General features: G+C 33.6%; 1 protein-coding gene across 1 annotated transcript in view; it reads left to right on the top strand.

Moving 5' to 3' along the window:
* The first annotated feature begins 7,284 nt into the window (after positions 1-7,284).
* EYA1 (EYA transcriptional coactivator and phosphatase 1) overlaps positions 7,285-24,986 on the top strand; it is a 69,733-nt gene continuing 52,031 nt past the window's right edge. The window contains exons 1-5 of the mRNA XM_032222960.1: positions 7,285-7,308; positions 8,978-9,105; positions 10,393-10,459; positions 10,550-10,563; positions 20,721-20,798. Of these exons, the coding sequence (XP_032078851.1) occupies positions 8,982-9,105; positions 10,393-10,459; positions 10,550-10,563; positions 20,721-20,798 (283 nt within the window). The 5' untranslated portion in view covers positions 7,285-7,308; positions 8,978-8,981. The remainder of the gene's footprint in view (positions 7,309-8,977; positions 9,106-10,392; positions 10,460-10,549; positions 10,564-20,720; positions 20,799-24,986) is intronic.

Here is a 24,986-nt window from a genome sequence, read left to right as displayed (position 1 = left end):
AATAAGGAGCATTCTATGTCATCCTAAAAGTATTTTACCTTAGTAAAGTGTTTCAATGAAATTAAAACATTGCATATGATTTTATTGGCAATGCAGTTTAATATAACATTACAAATTCTACTTCGAATGTATTTAAGAATTAAGAGAGGAGATATATTATGAATGTATGTGTCATGCCACAGAGGCAGACCTAACAGACATATGTGAATTTTGACCTTAACCTTCCATATATGGAAGTGTCTATCATGTTTTTTTTGTGTTTTTTTTTGCCTTCCCTAAGCAACCAGAGTCTGCTCAAGGCTGTCATGGCACAATTTCCTGGCCTTGTGGAAAGTTTACCCAATGTACTTTTTTCCCCTGAAAATATGTAAGCTGGACATTGCACAATAAAGTATGTGCAAAGTAAAATATGTTGATGTTATAAGTTTTATTTATAACAAACATTATTTGAAGTTAACTTTGCACAGTATTCCAATATTCAACTGTGTACTCGTATTACTTGATGTTGCAATACATTCAGGCACAACTATACCCTTTGTTCAAAAACAGTTTTTACAGATATTTTAATATGTTTTAACAAATGATAGTTTTATCTTTGATAGTACATTATTTGTATTGGAATTGGACCAATATTAATTTAGAAATAGGTGTGTATTCTCAGATTGGTTAAATTGCTCAAAGGAACAAATATTAGCTATCTGGATTTCAGGTAATTGTCTTATCTAATAATTAGCTTTAAAAATTGTCTCTAGAGTTTTCCCATTCATGTTAATATTTAACATATGTAAAGCAATGTATATATGTCGTTATGCAGAGAAAATGAGTAAAAATAAGGATTATGCAGAATTTCTACCCCCCCCCCAATTTTTTGAATCCAAGTAGAAGTGTATTTAAATAATTCATTTTGCCCACCATCGTTTTAATCGCTACATTATAAACAGTTGAAAGGTTGCTGGTTATTCTGTCAAATTGCTGGGGGTTGACACGGGTGAGAGGTTTAGCGTTTAACCTTCTTGTTCTCTTTCGTATTTTTGCCTCTTTAAGGAACAACCGGGAACAAAAATCCGATACGCATCCAAACAAGTGCAGACGCGGGAGTTGGTATTGCTGGATCGCCCTCTTTAGCTGTACTTAAGCAGATCAGGAGAGTGCCGCGAACGCGGTTCTTGGTCGCCTGCTTTGGGGAAGGCTTTCAGTCCATCCACATCTCTCCCATCCCCCAGCTCTGCTCCGAGCTAAGGAACCCGACGCCGGGCTAGCAACCTCGGAAGGTGCAAAGGGGAGCTTTTTTTCCCCCCGCGCCGCCCGTTCGGCGAAGCTCTACGTGGCTCGGGAACGCCGGTGCCTCCGCAGCAGAGAGCCAGCCCGTCGGCCCGCTTCTTGACAGGGCGCGCTCAGCTGCATGTCTTCCCCCTCCACCCATCACCCACAGCTGTTTATGCACATGCCGCAGGATCCTTCATTTGCATACCAAAATTGCTTGCCAGCAAAGGTGGCCTCCGACGAGCCAGCCCAAGGCTGACTTCGATTGTTCGCCTGTTCAAACCAATAAGGGCGAGAGAGAGACTAGCTGCGGTTTGCATTAGGAATAAACAAAAGGGGACGAGTCGCAAGGAGGGTGTGTGTGTTGTTGGGGGTGGGGGGGAAAGAAGGCGGAAAAAAAGCCTTCGGGCTAGATTGGGGCAGACCTCCAAGCCTGGGCCAAGGTAGAGGCAAACGAGCGAGCGCCGGCGAGGCTTCGGCTGTTCCTTTGTCTGCTCTTCAGCGAACGTATCTCCGGCCGCGTTTGCGGAGAGCCGACGAGCTAACGAGCGAGCCGAGCGAAGCCTTGGTTTGCTGCGAGAGGATTTGAGCGGGAACTTAGGCGCGCGCCGATTTGGGAACTGGGTGCTGCTGCAGACGGACCCTTCAGTGCCACTTCCGACTTTAAGCCTTTCCTGGGAAAGTCCTCGTTGGCTGTTTTCAATTTCGCTCTGGAGACCCGAAGGCCCCCCCCTCCCCGCCCCTCCCGCCGCCGCCGCCGCCGCCACCTCACTCACTCTCCTTTGCCTCACACAGACGCTTGGCAAGCACAGCCCGCGGCGGCGGCGGCAGCAGCAGCAGAAGTCACCCTCCTCACCCGCTCCTCGCCCTAAACGCGAAACTGTCCTCCAGAGCGAGCGGCGCTTCTAGGCTGCGCTTGGAGTGGGTCGGGGGTTACCGGTTTGTTTTGTTGTTCTTTTTCAACCAGCGCGGGCTGTTGAGCTTTTAAAGAATAAAACGATGTGAGCAACACTGGTTGGTTCACGTGAAGGGAGTACCTAACCCCGGGTGGATGCTGCAAAGCCGTTCGCTGTAAGTACAAACCTGTCTGTTTCGAAAACTGCATGGATTTGACAACTGTCCCTTCTTGTAAAAGGGTGAGAAAGCCCCCTCTCCCCCCCCCCCCCCACACACACACAAACACATATTTTTGGCCCGGCTGAAGCTTTATAAGGAAGTCGCCCGCAAGACTGCTCTATGTTGCAAAAACAAGTTTTCCAAGCAACTAAGTGATCCCCCACCGAGGGATCATATGCACGTTTCTTCTCTCTCCCCCCCCCCGTTCCCATTCCTGTTAATACCTAATATACGTCACAATTTTTTTTTTGCAGTAAAATTTGGCTGAGCTTCCTCTTTATGTAGACGTCTTTCAAGTCGTATGTTCTGTACTTCTAAAGTATTTATTGTGTTAAATTTGCTTGATATGACTGTTTAGTTTTCTCAAGTGTTCGCGGGTCACTGAAAATAAATAACCCAGTGATGAGTGATTTAAAAAAGATCCCTGAATTGGTGAAAGACAATTCAGAAGGGAAGAAAATAAATTTGGAGGAAGGATGTGTGGCAGAAATTTTGACAGCTTACTCTGAAGGAGGAAATCCTGGAAAAATTGCTGAGCATTAAAGGATGACTTTATCAAGCTATCTGACATAATTATAATGTAAGAGCTTTTCTATTTTTGGAAACTAAATGCTTACAATTAACTAGCATTAATACACCACTGTATTTATATGAAGCTTCTGAATTTCATCATTCATAAAAAATGTAAGTTTCATTTTTGACCTATTTTATAAATGCCACCAGATGTTTAAAACACCCAGACTATAATCATGTTAAATTAGCCTCAGAAAACAATGTAAGTGCACTTTACAAGGAAAATGATAAAATTTGAATTCAGAGTTTGAATAATAATAATAAACCAGCTAATATATTTTTCTGCAAAACAAAAATTAAACTGGCAAATTTTAAGAATAGTATATAGATATTAGAGTGTTTTATTTATATGTACATTTTTAAAGCACACCCTATACTATGGATCTTAATATTGCTAATTTTGTTCTTATTTTTCTGAAAGGTTTATACTTTTGTTAATCCATGTCACAATATTTGTTTAAAATAAAATATGTATTATTCAAATCTTGATACTATTTGGGTTGTAGTAGTCCCTTTAAATGACCTGTCTTAAACTTTTAGAAGCGGAATCCCTACACAGTGACAGATTTATAAAACAAGCCATTGTTTCATTTTTCATAAATATAGCAGGGAAGTACATGATTCCAAATGGCACAGAAAAAATGGAAGAATGGTTTGTTGTTAATGTTTTTGGGATTATTCATAGAATTAAAAATATTCCCTGATTCAAAAGCAGAGATTGTATATATATTTATCAAAAGTAAGATCTATTTTGTACGATTCAAAATGTTTTATTTATTTAGACATGGAAATAGACTTCTATGTCTATTTCAAAAGGCTGGTCTTCAGTTTTATATTTGAGTCATATGTCAATATATTTCATTAGTAATGCCAATATCTGTGGGGTAAAGATCCAATGCTAGTTAAAACCAGTTTTAATAATTCATGTAGTTTTGATACATGCATTATAAAGTAATTTATAACTTTATAACAAGTAACTCCATGTTTGAAATCGGCAACATTTCTAACTCTTGTAAATCAACTTTAAAAAAGGGAGGGGTGTTGAAAAAAGTAACTAAAAGAACTCTTGGGGGAATTAGATTATAACTGGCTGAATATAATTTATTAATTCAAATATAAACTTTAGAGTATTTTTACTTCAAAGAAATTCCTTTTGGTTAGAAGAAATGTTTTAAATTATAAATTCCTTTTTATAAGAATTGCTTCTAGCAATTTTTTAAAAAGTCTGGAAAACCAATCATTTAGACAAGTACCTTCACTTTACTTGCTCTGTGCTGTTGAGATTTAGAAACCCTTCCCATTTACAGTTTACTTTTCATGGAACATTATTAAGTTTCTGGCTTCATACATGATTTTCTGTCAGATGCTTTTGATTTGTAATTTACCAAAGTATAATAAACAGTGCAAAAGTCATGAATTTCCTTCTGCATCCTGAGCTCTGTGGTAGGGAAAATGTGATAAAATGTGTACCTTAAGTTCTGTTTGATGAACTCTTAAAGCAAGTTTGCCTTCTGGAAATAATTTCTGGGGTTGAAGAGCATGGTATTAACAGATTTAATGTGGCTATTCATTGGATTGTTGGAGTACTATGTGAGGTTTAACAAAATGAGAGAGACAAATTGAATATCAACAAAACCTACATCTGTGAAGAATTATGAAGTTAATTAGAAAAAAAAAGACCAACTGAAAAGATTTTATAAGTTGGTCACAATTTAGTATTATTTGTGAAGATATTTAACAGTGCACTTTTATGTAGGCCTGCTCACAAGTAACAGAGCTGCATGAGTCTATTATCATCATCCTAATTGTCACTGTAATTTTACTAAATAAAGTTTAAAAGTGCATCATGTTTTTAGGAAGAATTAAAAAGCAGTTTTGCATTTTATCATGAAATGATTACTTATATGGCAAATAAGTTCCAGATTTTGTTTTTTTGAAACTTATTGGTCTGATTTCACAATTTGATTTTAGTATATTGCATATATGCATTTTGCCTATATCTTCCATTTTTAGTGCATCAATTCTTCAGTTGATTCTAATAATTGCTGTAAACCTGCTCTATGGAATGATTTGAGAAGTAAAACTATTATTTTGAACAGCTTACACTTTCTGAGTAAATTTTTAAGCTACAGTAGATGTATATTAATTAAAGTACTAATAAGTATCATTCATCCATGTGTTAGTCTCTATAAATTGGTCATCATACTGCAATTACTCACTATAGTGTAATTTTGCATCCCCCATAGTCCTCCAAAAACATATGAAGTATAGTATTTTGTAAATTTTAACTAATGTCACCAACATCTGTGTCTAATTGTTGCTTGCATTTGCATTCTTGAGAGTAGATTTATTTTTCCTGTGCCACTCACTATGTGGATTCATTTGACCAATATAATAGGCGATTAGTAGTTTTAAAGTTATTTTGATTAAAGAATTATTTTTAAATAGTATAATGAATAACACATGACTTAAATAATTCTCAATAGGCAAAGGATTGCAACTGAATAACACAAAAATAAGGGTCTGGCAAATGAACTCTCACAGCTTCCATAATATAAAAGATATGCAAATATTTGTATTATATATGATATCATATGTAACTCTAGCATACAAAAGACACAGTACTGTATTATTGTACATGAAAGGCACATTATATTCTATGTATTAAATTATATATATATATATATATATATATATATATATATATATATATATATATATATATATGTATGCAGTTAATTTAAAATACTACTTAACAACAGATAGTTTTAAGCATACTACTTTCCCATCTATAATTTATTGAAAGTACAAGAAGCGGGAGACAACATATCCTAAATGTGCAGTTTTGAGTATTAGAGTAAAATGTTTCAATTTAACACATCTTAAAAAATCTTGAAAGAATATGGTTTAGTTGTTGCAAACATACACTTGATAGTTTGAATTAGCTTTTTATGGCCTCTTAAAAATACACTATGTGGAATTTTAAAACAACACAAGAAAAATATTGTAGTTGTTCTATCTCTCTTACAGCATGCTTTTTGCCCTTATGTGTAACATTATATGTTGTCTGGCTGCTTATAGGAGTGGTGTGTGCTTTCTAAAGTAGTAATTCTGTCTAAGATTAAAAATAACAAAAACTACAAACACATAAGTGAGATTTGCTTAGATGACTTTTATGGCACTTAAAATGCTTCATCTCTCTTGTCTTTGTTCTGTGATCATCTAGGAAATGTCTGTTCAGATTGGGATCCTGAATTTAGGTTTTTTTTAAAGATAATCTATGCCATAACTGGAGAAATTTTATTTGTACTTTTAAGCTAGCAGTGGATCTTTACCTGAGATATGTACGGTATATCACCTGCTCTTTAGAAATAAATTTTCTGTCAAGTCTGTTCTTAAATACAGATTATTTACAGGTTATTTTGAAATTTAAAATCCAATCTACATTGTAAGTCTGAAAAGATTCTGATTTTTTTGAAAGAAAAAGTTAATTGTCTTGAAGGATGATACTCATTGAGAACATATAGTAGCTTTTTTAGCAATACCATTTTTGTATGTGGAATTCATAATTTAAAAGACTGCATAAAGTTCATTTTTTCTGAAGCATGTATGGTTATTTTTAGCTTAATTTAGATTAGTGGAGGAGCGCACAGATCGAAGACTAGAGACTCTCTGGCCCAGTTAAACATAAAGAAACTTCACAGTTGATTTATAGAAGTATAATATAGCTGTATTTTACATGCTTAGCATTGACTTGAAATCTTTTTAAACTATATGGAATCTGAACTTTAAAACATAAATTGGGTGAAAAAATAAAAATTAACTTGCTAGACATAAAAGACTGTAAAGGGTTAAATATATTTCGCTTAGTGATAATAAAAGCTGGCTGATAGATCTTTAGAGGGTGTTGGAGTGTTAGAGCGTCTTTCCTTAAAATTGCTTGCTCTGTTAATAGCTTCCTTACCTAGGCACTTCTTCCTAAACTACTCTAGGAAGACAGCTTTACATGTTGATTGGGGGAGGGGTAATGCAGTGTGCAGCTGTCATAGACAAGTGATGAATCACTATCCCGTCATTTGGCTGCCTTCCCCATGACATGGGCAGGAGGGGGAAAGACCTGCTGGAGGAAACAACAGTTGAAGCTTCAATTTAAAGACAATATGTCTTTCACCGAAGTACTGTCCCCCTCCTCTTTAGGTTAAAAAACAGCATTATGATCCCCAGCAAGATTTCTTTGTTTAGTTAGATTAAGACTTGACATGAACATAGGATAACATAGATTTCTGTTTGTGTCCCTGGTTTGCAGGTGTAAAAATCCCAAGTCAGTTCAGATGTTGCTGCTTCATCCTTTCGCAGGTAAGGTTAAACTGAAAGCCACTTCTCTATGGAAAGAAAAGCTTAGAATGAAGTTGTGTTTGTTTACTTCAAGTGACAAATACACAAATGAGATTTCTTTCTTAATTTTAAACTGGACAAATGTTTTTACTCTTTGAAAAGTATTTTAAATATTCTGAAATGATTATTAAAAATACTTTTCTGAATTAAAAAATATTCTGTTAGTTGGAATTTTTTAATCACAGTGATACAGAGCCTTGTATATGTTGGAAAAGTAGTGCATTTTTAAATATAAATTTGATAAACAGACCCATTGTCAAAAGAATTTATTACAAGAAAGCAGTTGTCAGTGTTGAAAAATAAATACATTACAACGAATTTTGAAAAATATGCTTCTTTGCATGGGTTTGACAGAATATGAGATAAGTCTGGAAAGATTTGGTTCTGTTGCTTTTGAACTTTTTAAGTATAATTTAAGATAGTATTTTACAAAAAAAAATCCTTCAAGCAAATTTGAAAATCCAAACTAGTAAGTTTATTAGCATTTTGGAAAGTCTACAATTGATACTAATGATGTTTTCATATTGTAAAAATGAATAATGTATTCTAGCACTATTTCTTTATTCAAAAATCATTTTTATTTCAGAATGTGTGTTTTGACCATTGTCCTAACATATATATTATTTAACTATTAAAAACTTGGCTGTTCCGGCAAGCCTGGGGCTGTTGACCTCACTGTTGAGGTCCAGCCCTGATTAGAATGAATGTATGAGGGTGTTGCTGTTTTTAAACTGTTTCTTTTCTCGTTATGTGCTTTTTTCTCTTATTTTTTGTAAGCCGCCCAGAGTCCTTCGGGATTGGGCGGCATATAAATATATTAAATAAAATAAAATAAATAAATAAAAATAAAATAATTATACAAAGCACAAATGGAAATTTATGATAAAAACTGGTATATGTAAGAATGTCAGTATTTTACTAAAGCATAGTTAAAGGAGAAAACATTGGCAATTTTGTACTTAGCTCAGTTTTTATTTTCTTTAAGTGACAGTTCAAGTACCGCAAAGTGCTAAGGTATATTAATGCTAGAACCACTCATTGTGCACTGGTCTTATCCTTTTTCAGTGGGGCACACTTTATGTAATCCACAAAGCAAACACGAGAACAGACATAATAATATTTTAATGCTGCATTTGTTTCAATAGAAACATAGGAACAATTAAGTAGTTTGCTAGAGTAAACACATACATCAGGAATATCTCATTCCTTGTCAGTAGACTGGAGGTTCAACTATTGCTTCAAGTGTTTTCTTTGGTTTGGCGGCCCATTAAATTGTAAATGGGTGGTAAATTATATGCAAGCAAGTAGTATTACTTTTTAATGCGCTATTATTGCCTCTGACACAATAATTTATACAAATCCATAGTTACATTGTAAGAAATAACTTGTTTTTGCTATGTTAGGGTTCTCATTAGACATTAATCCATTGTGTATGAAAAGGTGCAAAACTCCTTAACTGGGAATAAGATCCATTGGATTTTATTTCTTACAGACTTTCCAAAGCTATAAATATATGTAGATTTGCACTTAGAGAAATGATTGTGTGTTTGAGATAGAAAAAATAATTATAGACATAGCATGTGAAAAGTCTTGATTGTTTTTATATAGTTAAATTTCTTTCTTTTTTTAGGTCTATGGAAATGCAGGATTTAGCCAGTCCACATAGCCGTCTGAGTGCTGGCAGTGAGTCCCCCAATGGTCCAAAACTTGATAATTCTCACCTAAATAATAATTCCATGACACCCAATGGCACAGAAGGTTAGTTTCTGATTGTGTATGTTGCCTATTATATATACATCATTATGTAATTTACAAACAATATACAATTTTGTGTTAGGCCTTACCCTTACATTTGGGCTTTACTATTTGAATGAAAGTGGAGAACATATGCTGGAATGTTTCTCCAGTTCTCTGCATAAAGGCTAGGGATAACTAACCTTTTCATCTAGCTGTTTGTTTGTTTGTTTGCTGATTTTAAGCAGCAGCTTTGTTTTGGCATCTGAAAGTTACTATCATGACTTTCAATTTAGCATCTTAGAAACCAGACTTCTCTAGTAGATATGAAAGAATGCTTAACTAGATAAATTCTGCTACTGTATACATTTTTAATGAATAGAAGGTGGTGCTAGAGACCAATTATAGTTTGTTTATAGAGGTTTTGAAGTTTGCTGTTGGTAATATTTCAGGATTTTTTTTAATCTTTCACGTTAACATGGTTAATTTGCCACTAAATGAAATATTGTCATCTATAAAGAAAGTAACATGGACTATTAGGTTGATGACTCTAGTTTAGGTCTATATTTAAAAAAGATTATTTAGTATGAAAATGTGCAAAATTGCAATTTAATATGTTAAAATGCATAAGCACATGGTGTTATAGGAGATGCAAATGTAAAGGACTTGTTAGCATTCCAATATGCATTGAATAAGGCTATTAGCACAGCAATATTTTAGGGAAATTACACATACAATATGTTGTATAGGACAAATTAACCACTTCCTTTGAAATATTTGAAAAATAGGAAAATGTAACTTTTTTATAAGAAAGTTTAATATATTAAAAGAAAAAAGGTTTTGTTTCATTTGTACATATACTGCATTCCTTTAACCCATCCACTGACCATTGTCATGCCCCCTCTCCCAACCATCTTTACTCTCAGTTTTAAGTAAAAATTACTTGGATATACTTAGAAGGACATCTGAATGGGAAAGGTGTGCTACTTTATAATATTTTTGGTTTGGTGTATACTTTATAAGTATACGTATGATGAGTAAAATATGTTGATAACTATTCTGGAGTTAACAATTTTAACTAATGAAATCTCAAGAGTTACTCTTCTTTCTAAACAAACCTATCAGGATGTTAAGTTAAAATTATTTTAATACAACAATTCCAAGTAATTGAGAGAAGGAACAGAACTTAAAATGCCTTATCAATTTAAAAGAAATAAAACTTTTCTGATGGATATTATATATGTGTGATTCTGTGACATATATGGAAAAACTACTAGCATTTTATTTTATTTTTTTGCAATTTTCCTTTAGGTGACATGACTCTGCTCAGCACTGCAGACTGGTTGTTAAATGTTAATACACAGACCACTGCAGGTTTGTGTAGCCAAGATGAATGCAAAATTGATAGCATGCATTTTAAGATTTGCAAAGTTGTAAGATTCTGACTATTGTTTATTAGTGGTGTTAGAACTTTATTGAAAGGTAATTAATTCACAGTACTATGTACATGTACTTGAAGTAAGCTTCATTGATTGCTATAGGATTTCTTGTGTGTCTATATAGAAAAGCATACAGTGGGATACAGTGACAGTTCCTTTATCTTCTTAAAATGAATTTGATATTTGTTAAGAGGAGTTTCCTTTCCTATTCCCCTTTACTTTACTTTGATTATTTTGACAAGGATTTGGAGGATACTCAGCTTTTTAAGACAGACAGATAATACTCATTTTTAAATAATAATGTTGGATTTGAACAAAGTATTTGTGGAAATGCAGTCCATATTTTGTTCTTGCATGCTTCATGTGAATTTTTAGTGTAAGGGGTTAGGGTTAAATAAATAGGGTTAAACCTATTTAGTTTACATGAAAAATAATAAAGGTAAAGTCTTCCTTGACACAAACCCAACTCTTGATGATTATCCACACAATATTCAAATGGTTTTCCATTCCTTTCTTCCACAATATTTCTTCCAATTCTCTGCCTATAGCCTTGTGTTCTTGGTGGTCTCCCATCCAAGTACTAGTTTGGTCCAACCATACTTAGCTTTCAAGAGTTAGCTAAAATGTTTGTGTTCTGCTCTAGATAAAATAAGAAGAGTGATTGAATAATCACAAGGTTATTGCTAGTTAGTGATAAGTAATTTGTATAATGTCTTAATATAAATGCAATAATGTTGTAGTATATGGAATAAAGAAATTTGAGTTTCTATAGGGACTTTTTTGCATGTTATAAAACTGATCTCAAAGCAAAGTTATATTACTGTTGAATGTATTTGAATTTTATACAATCCAAAGTGCTTTAAGTGATTTAACAGAAGAATATGAAACTGCTCTGTTTCAATGATTTATTCTTCCATTCCTTTCAAATGTACTGCAAGATATTATTTTCTATTATCCTTTTTGTGAGATAAGTGGAAGAAAAAAATACTTTGTTATAATCCAGTTTATTTCTCTAACATTTTTAGGAAACTGAGGCTACAATGTATAGTATCTACTGCCTTGGGAATAAACTCACAGGATTTAATCAAACTCACTTGTGCAAAGAACTTTAGAGTAAATCGTAGTATCTGAATGTCTTATGGCAACATGCAGACAATATTTTCTTAACTTGTGCATAAATATGTTTATTCAGAAGGAAGTCAAGATCACATTGATAGGACTTGACATAAATTGCTTGATTATTACTTATGTTTGAGCATTTTATGCGTTTATATATATGTAAGTTTTAATCTGAAGTAATTGAAACTCATTCATACCTTAATCACTGAGAATTTATTGTACATCAGATCTATGTTCCTTGAACTTATACCAAGAAAAGATTTATAACTTTGGTTTATTACTTGTATATTTTTTCCTTCTCATATATTTTCCCAGATTAAAATGTACTATAGAAAACTTAATTAAAAGTTGGCAGAGATACTTAGATTCCTAACAAGAAATAATTTTTTTCAAATGCATTTTTCTATATACATTGTGAGAGTATGATTTGTATATAAAACTTTATTTAAATAGTTTGAGTTTCAGTGTAGCAGTTGATATGAAAAATATGACGGGCAGGTTATCAAATACAGTGGGAATTATGCATCCTACATTTTGAGTCTGAATTTATAATGTAAAAGCATTTGAGGATCACAGCAGACTCCACTTCCACTGTTATGAAAGGAGAAGCATACTAAAGATTTCTTTTACCCTCTCTAGAGTGTATCAATTTTCTTCAAAGGCAAACTTGTTGCTAGTAAAGATTTAAAATGATTATAATATTGAAGTTAACTAGTTGACATTAGACACTGATTTTGGATTACTGTAATAAAAATGATGATTGCATATGCTAATGTATAAGTTGTAATATTTAGTGATTTAAATGTTGCAATTTCACCATAGCATTGGTATTATTATTTTTTCTTGTGCACCTGCTTACGTAGCATCATTCTTAGAAATACCATACACCAGTGGTGGGATTCAAGTAATTTAACAACCAGTTCTCTGGCCTATAATTTCTTCCAACAACCAGTTCACCAAACTGCTGAGAAAGTTAACAACCGGTTCTCCCAAAGTGGTGCAAACTCGCTGAATCCCATCACTGCCATACACCATCTAACACTGGAAGTAGATATCTTTTACAGGGCAAGTAAAAGTATTCCAGAAGTTCAGCATTATGGATTCTTTTCAGCAACAAGTGCTGTTTACAGAGGAGCCAATTTCAAAAGTGGGATTTTGCTTTAGGGAAAATTATCCAGAACAACTGGATGATTTGGGACTTCAGTCCAAAAATATGTAATGTGCATGCGTAGGTCTTTTTTTGTGTGGAGAAAAGATGTAATAAATGGTTACGCATAAACAGCCTTTTGATAAGAAACGTTAGTGGAAAAAAGTAGCAGTTTTAGAACAATAACATTCTGGTTTAAGCTTATTGGACAAGGTTATAGGCCATAAGGGCAGTTTCTGCAGATGAAACAGCAGTTCACTCTAGTTTCCAAAACACTTGCAAAGTGACACTTGCCTAAAAGTCCTGTAGTGCAATTTGAAGTAGAGGAAAGAATGTATTGCAGATATACAATACTAGTATACAATAGTTATACTATTTTTTTTCATTATTCATCTTTCTTATATTGAATACCAAAATATTCTGCTATTAAACATTAGCAATAATTGTTTAAAGTGTATGTTTAAGCTATTGTGTTCCACTTTGAACCTGGGTGAACAGTTTTATTATAAGCAAGAAATGCATCTTGAGTTCTTGACTAAAGGTACATGGGGTCTGTACCTTGTTGCATATTTTAGAAATTTTAATATTGATATTTGTTTTATTGATGACAGTAGGTTTTTGAAGTTAGTTTTTCTAAATATGGATATATTTATTATCTCTTCTTGTTTCCAATTGTTCACTGCAGAACCATTTGCTGAAATTACAATTACATATTTGGTCATACTATTCATGTCAAAAATTAAATCACCTTGATAATATAATGGATAAATAAAAGTCTATGTACTTTATTACAGTTTTACTCTGCTATAAGAGTTTTTAAAAAGAATTCATAAAAAATAAGTTGCAGCTGTGAATTACTTGCAGCTGAAGCACAGTACTAATGACAGTGTGGAAATACAACCATCAACAAAACTTTTCAAAATTATATCCTTAAATAAAATACAAACAATACAGTATACAATAAAGTTAAATATATTTTCTAATAATAGACCAAACCAAAATTGCTGAATGTGACTTTTTTTTTTATAATTTGTTACACTTATATGTTTATTTATTAGTGTTAGATGTACTGGCAAGCTCTAACCACTAACTTCAAACCATTACAAAGAATAACATTTTTATTATATCTAAAACTTTTGATGGATCATGCATTAGAGACTGTTGGGAGGAAAAGAGAGGCAAATGGAAAAATAAAAAATGAAAATAATTATTTATAGATGATGATAAGAAAAAATATAATGTGTGAAATAAATATTACTAAGATATAAGAGTTTGAATATACATTTTTAACATAAACAATGTTGATTGATGAAACCAATATGCAGGTTTTACTGAGTATTTTGAATTTGAGTCCAAATCTCAAGGCTTAGTATCCATTTGGAGTCTTTCTGGTGTGGAACATATTGCTATTGCTTGCTGATGGTACATATTCACTGGGAGTTCAGTACTGTACATAGAAATAATCCTTTATTTTATCCTAATTATGATAATCCTATGAAGAAGATTGGGTTGAAAGTGAGATTGAGTGACCTCAAATCAGCCAATGAGTTTCAATGGCTAGGATGACCTGTATCTCAGTCCTCCTAGTCCAATACCTTAACTACCATATTACACTGTTTAATATATTTTATGTATTTGTACTGTTTTACCTCATTCCATTGTCTATGTTTTGCCAACATTGGAATGTTACTCTTGGATGTATCATTTAAATATTATGTACACCTCTGTGAAAATACTACATAGCCTTTGCCCTGCACAAATCAAGTAATATTAAAATGAGGTGTCTCTAGTCCTCTTCAAGAATCTAACTGCAGAAATAAAATAAATTATATAGTTTAAGGTATATTTAATAACCTAGAACAGTGATGGTTAATCTTTTCAGCACCGAGTGCCAAAACTGGAACGTGTACATGTGCATACGCACGTTTCAGAGTGCTGGAACCTGGAAGAGAGCAGCTGGCCATTGCACATGTTGCACGGTGGTCAGCTGCTCTTCTGGGTTCTGGCATGCACATGCATGGTGGCCAACTGCTGTCTTCCAGGTTCTGGCAGGTATAGGTGTACTGACCAGCTGATCTCATGAAGCTAGCTGAACTGACATGCATACATGCACTGGAACCAAGAAGAGATCAGCTGCCCAGTGTGCATGCATGCACCAGAACCCAGAAGAGCAGCTGACGATGGTGCGTGTGCCCGCAGAGAGGGCTCTGTGTGCCATCTCTGGCACTCGTGCCATGAATTCGCCATCACAGCCATAGAAGTAAACCAAAAGAAAATTTGGAAACATTACTTTAGAACTTTTCAATGGATGGGAGGGAGGAGGGAGGGACAGAGATTGGGAGGGAATATAAATAAATAGATTCACTTATATATCTCATATGATTCAGTGACAGTTGTCTTCCAGGGTTCATAGGTTTTGACAAGGAAAAACATTGCCTATTTACAATAGGTATTGCCCACTTACAGACTTGTTTCTTCTGGAATTTAAAGCCATCTGCTTTAAATATTCTCCATAATTTAAAACTATTATACAATGATAAGATACTGATACTAGAGCATTCTAGCATCCTCTGAAATTATTGAACTCTTGTTCAATAATTCACAGCATTTCAATGCTTTAAGTATATAGAAGATAACTATCTTGAGATATTCCATGTCAGATACGTTACTTTTTAAAATGATGAAAGTCCCTTTGCCTTTAATCAAAGTAATAAATGTCTATGTTACCATATACTTTTGCTTTTACCTTTAATAAAAGTGTTACTTAGGGAGGATTATGATAGCATTGAAAAAAATCTGATCTAGTTTTAGACTTTGTGTAGCAGCCGTCTAATGGCAAAAGCAAGAACTGCAGTTCTCCCTGGCTGTCTGACTTCAAAGCTGACTGAATTTTTCAGTTTCACTAAGCTTCAACTTATTCCATCAATGTTTATGAATATTTACACATTTTGTTTTCTATATATTAAAATATAACAATATTTTAAATTTAACAAATTAAGTGGATTAAAGAAATATTTGCTCTTATCTTTAGATTAAGTGATGAATAATTCATTCTGAAACAGGAAAAAAAATACTAGTGCCACCAAAACAAAATGAATGTGATATTCACACAGTGAAATGGACATCATAAGAATCCATATATTTCAATCTGGACACATTCAATACTTTTTATGAAGAGTCATCTGGTGGGGTTACACATGGTACTCCATATACATTGTTTTGGATTGATCTTGAATTTAAAAATATAATTTACTTATTTATAATTTACTTATTTTGATGACCTTCACATATTATATTAATAGACAAGGCATACAAGCAGATACCATGCCACCACAACCTATTTTTAATACTATTTTTGTGTGTGAGTATGTACATACACAAATATAGTTACTGTATAATTAAAGGGTTAATTTCCTCTTCCCTCATATTGTAATCCAAATCTTGATTAAATTGTTTTGATTGCTGTAATTATAAAATTCTGTTTCTGTTCAAATATAGTTGATGCTAACCCTTATGATTATCTAATACTGGCCATAGAAGCATCTACTCCAGAACTTTCGGTTAACTGTTCTATCTTCTGTCTGGCTAGCACTGCTGTATTCATAGAATTTTAGAGTTTCTTAGTTTTAAATGTGCTTTGTAATACTTTTAAAAATAATTAATTGGATTAACCGTTATGGACAGAATTTACCCTTACATAGAATTTATCTTCAGGTTAGAGCTGATCAAAAGATTAAAATGTGGGATATACAGCTTTCTATCATTCAAGCAGTGCATTTAATGCATATGTAAATCCTCAATCAAGAATTAAAAGCAAAAAAGAAAGAGAGAGACAGATAGAAAGAGATCTTATCCCCATGCCCTATAGTGCTGTCCTCTGGGAATTGTAATAGTACCTTGAAGAATCGCTTCACTGCTGCTATTTTTAATATCTTCTTGTCTGTATGTAAAATGGTACTGGAAAGATGTTTTTGTTCATTCTTCCTATTGTTAGTAGTTAATGTTTTAAATAGATAGGGAAAGAGACTAAAGCAAAGGTTTACGAAAACTGTTCAAAATCCAAACCTGAAAGGAATGTAGGGACCATAATATTTCGTGTATGTGTGTGTGTGTGTGTGTGTGTGTGTGTGTTCATAGATTTTCACGGGTGTAGGTATGCTGGTCTTGTTATATTTGGGTCTTTTCCCATGTAAGATTGAGATTGTCTTGGCAACGTTTCAGCGAGGTCTCACTCGCCATCTTCAGGCTGGGTTTTGGGCTGGCTTTTGAGCCCAAAACCCAGCCTGAAGATGGCGAGTGATATACATACATACATACATACATACATACATGTGTGTCTGTGCGTGTGTGTGTGTATGCGTATGTATGTATGTGTATACATACATACACCTTTCTATTTCTGGCTCAAAACTGCACCTTTTATTATTCTGCTGTTTTTTGTAGAGATTACTTTGTAATCAGTACACTGGTTTAAAAATGAATGTTCTGAAAAATTACTAATCGTAGATGTTTTTTAGATATGAATTTGACAATTATATGTAAGAACTTCATTTCTTTTTAACTTTATAAATTTATAAGAAAGTGAAAACAAACAAAAATTTAGCACATACATCAGAAAACACTTCTGTTGGCATTATATGTGCTATTTTGAAGTACTGATTTGTTAACTTCATGATAATTAATTGATTTTTATTCATTCAAATCTAAAATAGCTAATTTTGCTTGCCTAGTTCTTCATTATTTGCTATGTCTCTATAAGTCTATTTGTTAATATTGGGAGAAGGAAGGAAAAATACAGGCAAAGGAAAGAAGGAAGGAAGGAAGGAAGGAAGGAAGGAAGGAAGGATCTCAAATTTGTCATTACATTACTTTACATATTGGCACTCAAAAGAAGGTAGCTGTACATTTTGTAAGTGTGTATAATTCCAAAACAAATTCTATACATTTTACTATATTTATAGAATTCTGTATTGTGAAATAAATGTAACAAATGTGCCTTGGATAAAATTTTCTTTTTTCATAAAATAACTTGCATGACTTTTTAGGTGGCTACATATAGAACTCACCCACACACTTGCTTTAAAGACATCTGGTTGCTATCTTGGTGCTTAACTATGTGTTACATCATTGTGTAGCATGTGCCCAATCTTCATATGACTTCCATTTTATGCACCTCTTGTATATGATAGTCTAGATTTAGATTAAGCCACACATATATCTTAAAAACAAGCAGAAATTATGCTTGACAGTTTGTTCTGGGGAAAGGAGCATTTTATTTTGTATTAAAGTATCTTATTCTGGAGGAAATTATGTCTGCAGTGTATTTGCTCTGACCCTAGTCTGATTTAGATCCTGTTTGCTTAAGAAAACTTTTGAATATATAATTAGCATACAACATAGCTTGATCTTTATCAAATGTTTGTTTGTGTGTGTGTTTGTAAGTGTCTGATGTAGTAACTGTTGTAACAAGATCAGGATAAAAGGGATAAAATTAAGATAAAGGGTATATCATATTTAAGATCATGTTAGATTTGAAAAGGGGAATAATTGGCAATATAGGGAAAATATAGTCAAAGCTAGGCAAAATTCCTGCAGTGATTGAATAAGGTTTCCATTTGCTCAAATAGTGGAGTTTTTTAAATGTGGTACAAGTGGTTTTTGTACACATTTGCTGCATTCCAAAGCATATTTTTCTTTAAAATAAAGAATGAATGTTGAAACAACTTACAATATATTTCTGTTTTAACTCTTGAGACTGCTTTGAGTATATGTCATTTTGCTGCCAAACTTTATAGAAAATTCTTCCAAGCTCTTACTCCTGTATCATACTGTATACTTTTAATTGCAGCAATTGTTATGTGCAGCAAAACAATTTTTCTCTGCTTCTTAATGCTTGTGTATGCCAAACAATCTATGAAAGCAATAATGTATACATGTATATTGTGTTTATTTAATTGAATTTGATTTTTCCCCCATTTGCCTTTATGATGTTTGGTGGTTAAGGCTTTCCTTAATAGTAGGAAAAGTTGACTATAGAAAAGCCCAGCTTCATATTTTACAAAGTAAAGGGTTATATTCTGTTTTCTTCACTTTCTTTGCTCAGTTTGGCATTTGTAGAAATAAAGTAACTACTGTTTCTTCTACATTGTGTACTATCAAAAAAACTGCAAATTGTTTAATATTTTATAGATGCTTGAAGCCTATAAAAGAACTTTTATAATATCATGCAATATGATGGAGGAAAACTCTTCTAAATAAGTTAAATTCTTACTGTAATTGGCTTCGTTTGTCCGTTCCCATAAGGATTTGGGTCCTTGACAGTCAATAAAGCTATAAAAACAATTCCTCAGGATTGAATAAAACATTTTCTAACCAGCCAGTAGAAATAGGATATTTCATTCTATATACTTTAGTAACTCAAAAAGGACAGAAAGATAACTATAGTTAACATTACTTAGGTACAAAGAAAGTAACTATATATTTTCTCTTTAAAAAAGGCATCTTTACAAATTCTTACCATTATACTGATTTATTATATTCCACATTGATAACACATACTGTGTTAACTATTCAATTGGCTTTTTTGTATATTTTATCTATATGTGCAACAATGTTTAATGTAAGATAATGACAACATCTATGTTTTAATGTATTTTAGTTTTAATAACTAAATAAATGAGCTTGTCCTGTCATGCTACTCTACAATTAGCAGAACTTTAAAACAGGAATAAAGAATAGAATAGAAATGTTTGGAAGTGTGGCCTCCTTTTGACACTGGGCCATGGAGAATTTCTAGACCGTATTTAATTGCCATTATTGCCTTCATCATGGTTCATCTAAACAAGGAATGTAGCATGCTGGAGTTACAGTGAAGTCAAGGATTGGCTAGGCTGCTCATGAACATTATGGAACTGGGCCAAAGTCTGATGAAAATATGCACCTCTGCATGCACAATACACACACGTGTACCAGGTCATCCACATGCTTTTTCCATTTAGAGCACTTTATTGTCCCAGAGAGGAACAGATTGAGGGTAAAAGAAGAATGGGATGACAGAGAATGAGGTGGCTGAATAGAATCACCGAAGCAGTAGGCCTGAGTTTAAATGGACTCCAGAGGATGGTAGAGGACAGGAAGGCCTGGAAGAACATTGTCCATGAGGTTTCGATGGGTCAGACACAATTTTGCAACTAACAGCAACATTTTCCCAGTAGATATGGAAAATGATGGGTACTGCTTACGATGCTGAGGGAAGCCCAGATGCCTCCAGACTTTTCCGCCAATTCTTTATAAAATTATACCATATGAAAAAAAAAATAGAACAGAACAGTTGGAAGGGACTTTGGAGTTTTTCTAATCTTTCAAGGTCCCTTTTTTAACTTATGCTTTCACCTCATAGAATAGAGAAGGTTCTTGTCTGAAATCCTTAAAAGCACCTGTTGATCAGTGTAGATAATATTGAATTGACAAATAGTATGAAATTGCTTGTATTCATTGAGGGAGCATATAATAAGAAGCTTGCAGCATATAAAGAATTAAAGTAGTCTGGTTTTTAATTACAATGTAATATATCTTCAATATGGTAAAAACATGGCAAAGAGATTAAAAGGATGAAAAATAAAAATATACAACTGGATGGATTTATTAATATTGTTCAGATTTGAGAAAATCTTTTATTTCATCACTAGATATTTACTTAGAAAAATAATATATCATTTAACGGGTTATTAATAAATTATTTATTTTTAACTTAAGCACTTCTGGAGTTGTATTCTATAAATGCACTTGTTGAGATTTGTAATGTGTTGCATTTTTGTATATGATCCCACTGGATGCTTACAGTATATACGTGTTTTGCATGTATGCATGGGTTTGTGCACAAATAATAGGGTATATAGAGCAAATGTTATTTGTGGTTTCTTTTCTTTTTTTAGTTAAAACAGAGCCAATGAGCAGCAGTGAAATTGCTACTACAACAACAGACGGGTCTTTAGAGAATTTCTCAGGATCAGGTAACAAATAAAATATTTTCACCATATCTAAATGTCTGCGTCCTAAATAAAGAAAATGGTTTTAATACTTACTTAACAACTTGTATCCATGGCAGAAGATTATATATAAATAGAAATAGCACTTAAACTTATATACCACTACATAGTGCATTACAGCACTTCTGAGCAGTTTTAACATATTGCTCCCAACTATCTGGGTCCTCATTTTACCAACCTCAAAGGATAAAAATCTAAGTCAACTAGGATCGAACTTCAGGCTGTGGGCAGAGTTAGCCTGCAATACTGCATTCTAGCATGTGTGTGTGTGTGTGTGTGTGTGTGTGTAATATATTTATTTCTTGGGATATGTAGTAATTGGCAAGGAATACAGTTTGGAGGTTGCAAATATTCCAGGGGCAACTGCTATAAAAACAGAAGAACCGAGGTGGCGCAGTGGTTAGAGTGCTATACTGCAGCCACTTCAGCTGACTGTTATCTGCAGTTCGGCGGTTCAAATCTCACCGGCTCAGGGTTGACTCAGCCTTCCATCCTTCCGAGGTGGGTAAAATGAGGACCCAGACTGTGGGGGCGATATGCTGACTCTGTAAACCACTTAGAGAGGGCTGAAAGCCCTATGAAGCGGTATATAAGTCGAACTGCTATTGCTAGATGTATTACTGCATATCTTTAGAAAAAGAATAAAAATCAAATCTGCCAGTTTTGTAATAGTTTTTAATCATACTGATGCACTAACCATTGCTATTGAAAAAGATTAACACACAACCAGAAATGTTGCAGAATAGAATTAGATGCAAGGAAAGTACAAGAAAAGCATGTAGGACATATATTGTGTATAATATGAAAAGAATCTCCCACCCTTTCTCATAATATTTTCAGAACAAATAACATTTGGATTTGTTTTTACATAATGAAGTATATAGCTATACTCTAGAATTTAATTCTAGAAAATTTAATAAGTTTCACCAACATGGACAGTCCTAAACACTTACTTGACAAATTTATAGAAGATAAATATATTAATGACCATTATTTTTTTAATATAGATTAGGTCTAGTATGAAAAGGGTTATGGTTTTTTAACGTCAGTTGCTGGTAAGATAAGATGGTATTATTTGTTTATCTCAATTAGGAACCTCTCATAAGCATTTATTTATCCATAGTATAGTAGGAGCAGAATACTAGAATAGAAAAAGTTTTCATTTTATCTAGTTTAACTCTGACTCTCCCATGACAAAAATTGTGAAGTAATCACCTGCCAGTCTAATTCACAATATGGAAATTGGTTTCCTCAATCTTTTGATATTCATATAATAAAGAATAAAATAGTTGGGTCCAGATATTTCAGTGAATGATTTCTTCTTAATTTCATGAATAATAACAAAGCAACTTGTGTAGTGGAGAGGGAGGAGCCAACGTCACGATGACACATCGCATGGACCCGACAGTCCGGGTCCATTGATGAAACTTTTGTCTTTGGATGGTCCGGTAGGACCTAAACCGTCCCGAAGAAATGGTGACAGGGAAGCCAAAGCCTTGCTGGTCACAGGGACATCGCAAACTCCCTGTTTGACCCAATGGTAGTGCTTCCAACTGAGGACAAAGAGGCAGCCCCCAGGCTGGCATAGTCGGAGACCGCTCCTGAAGGAAGAGACGAAGCGAAAGCGTGCCATCTGGTGAGGTTTTTTTTTTCTTTTTTTACTTTCAGAAGATCTGTGTTAAGAAACTTTTTTCTTAAAAAATAATAATAACAACTAGCCCCCAAAGTAAGGATAAAGCAGCGATTTTGACACTTATTGGACTGCTACTAGAAGATTTCCTGCTCTAGTTAGTAACGATGTCTTGTGGATTGAAGTAATTGCAACATTTCCTGTCTCCCTGCTTGTAGTCTATGGACTGATCTTTTTTTTCCATTTTTCCCTTTTTACTACCCTAATTTTTTTTTGTTGGGTAAATTAAATTTCTTCTCTTACTTCAACAAATTTTTCCTTCTATTGGTTAAAACTATATGAAATATATTTAAGGGAAAGCAAAAAAAACAACAATTGACTAATTATTGAATCTGCCACCTGGAAGCCAAAGCCTGAACTTTGTTTCTGTTTTGGATACAATGTATCCTTTGTTCTGCTTCACTTTGTTTCACTGACCTTGCAATGGAAGGGTTTGGAATTTGCTTATAATACCTGATAAGACTCAAAGCATGAAACCTGTTTTTGTTAGTGCTTCTGGTAAATATTTTGGCAAGAGAAGGAAAAAACAAGCAAGAATAAAAACCCTCCTATTTTAAATTTGAAAGAACTAGTGTTAAAATTCAAAATAAATACAGACACATGTCCTAAAATTTTGACAGGCTAGAATGGCAGATTCATTTTCCTATTTTTTTTCCTTTATATTTCTTTGCATTTTGAAAAATGGATCAATATTCAGAGGAAGAAAATCTAATAATTCAAAACATCCTGGCTGGACTTCAAAATATTGCAGAAGGACTTGAGAGATTTGAAAAGAAATGGGACAGTTTATGGGGTGCTACAGTTAAAGAGGAGGGGGTTGGAGCCCCAGAGATCAAAGAAGAGAATGGAAACATAGAAAATAAAGATAAGATGTCAGATGAATTCATCAATGGACTAAATACGAGTGAAAGTGAAAAGAAGGGAAGCTGGAAAAGTGTTTTTGACAACTTGGAGGCTTTCTTTCAACTTCAAGATGCAGGAGGGGAAAAAAGAGTGAAAAAGATGAATCTAAGAAGACAAATATATCCAGAAACAAGTTTGATAACCAAAGCTAAGCCTATGTTAATAACAGTTAAAGAGCAATGAAACTACATGAGAGATCCTTTAAGCTACAGAGTGCGGAGAGAAATGTTAAACTCTGAAAAGATTCTAATAAGTGAAATGACACAACTGCTGGCGAGAGAGAAAGGATTATTTTGCTACTGGAAAGACACTGGCTGATAATGCCAATTGATGATAAAAATTAGCTAATTTTTGATGGTTAATAACTAGGGATTTTAGTATTTTGTAGACTCTTATAGATTATCATTGAATGTTTAGTTGCTAACATATAATATATCATGATATTAACAATGAAAGGATAACCTTAATTAGGATAAATAACCAGGCCACAAATTGCAACTGAGTTTTGGTGGTATAATAAAGCCTATTAATTTGTGTTTCAGACCTTGTTATGAAGCTATAAATAATTTGGATTAGAATAAGAGGTGATGTGACATAAATAGCAAACAATTGTTTTCTTTTCTTCTCTGTCTTTCTCTAATTACAATAATAAAAGGGAATGTTAATGCATATCTTGGAGATTCTCAACTAGACATTTTAATTTGGATTAGAAATGGCAAACAATTGTTTTTTTCCCCCTGTCTTTCAACTATAAAAACAAAAGGGAAGGTTAACATATACTTTGGTGATTATTAACTAAAAATGTCAACATTTTTCCTTTTCTCTTTAGATTGTCTTAGACTTTAAATGGTCATTTTGTTAACACATATTAATAGATTGTTGTTTAGAGATTGTTGCTTTTTGCATTTGTGGAGAGAAGAGGAGAGAAAAATGGCAGCAGGTGGCTATGTCTTTGAATCTTAACTAAATAAAAATTGTGGTATGGTGATAGTAAAATATATAAATTTTTAACATATACAATTTAAATTGAATGGAATATATGTGATTGTGGACATAACGCACGAAATGTACTTGTGACCAATGGATACACTTTCTACAAGATGTAATGAAAGATGATGCTTTTCTTTTTGTGTTTTTTCTGTAATAAAACTAATAAAAAAAATTATAGAAAAAAAAACAACTTGTGTAGTCTGCTGCCTCTGCATATTTTTGGAGGACTAGCAATAGCAATAGCAGTTAGATTTATATACCGCTTCATAGGGCTTTCAGCCCTCTCTAAGCGGTTTACAGAGTCAGCATATTGCCCCCAACAACAATCCGGGTTGTCATTTTACCCACCTCGGAAGGATGGAAGGCTGAGTCAACCCTGAGCCGGTGAGATTTGAACAGCAGAACTGCAGAACTGCAGTCAGCTGAAGTAGCCTGCAGTGCTGCATTTAACCACTGCGCCACCTCGGCTCTTTAAGTACTGTGTTTTCCCGACATGCCCTGAAACTAAGGCCATGCCACATTTTTCAGGTGGGCAAAAATATAACCCTCCTGAAAATAAGCCCCCTGGA

This window comes from Thamnophis elegans, chromosome 8 (assembly GCF_009769535.1).
Source record: "Thamnophis elegans isolate rThaEle1 chromosome 8, rThaEle1.pri, whole genome shotgun sequence".
NCBI classification, from domain to species: Eukaryota; Metazoa; Chordata; class Lepidosauria; order Squamata; family Colubridae; genus Thamnophis; species Thamnophis elegans.
The sequence above is the reverse complement of the archived record's forward strand: the minus strand, read 5'-3'. Positions and strand labels throughout refer to the sequence as shown.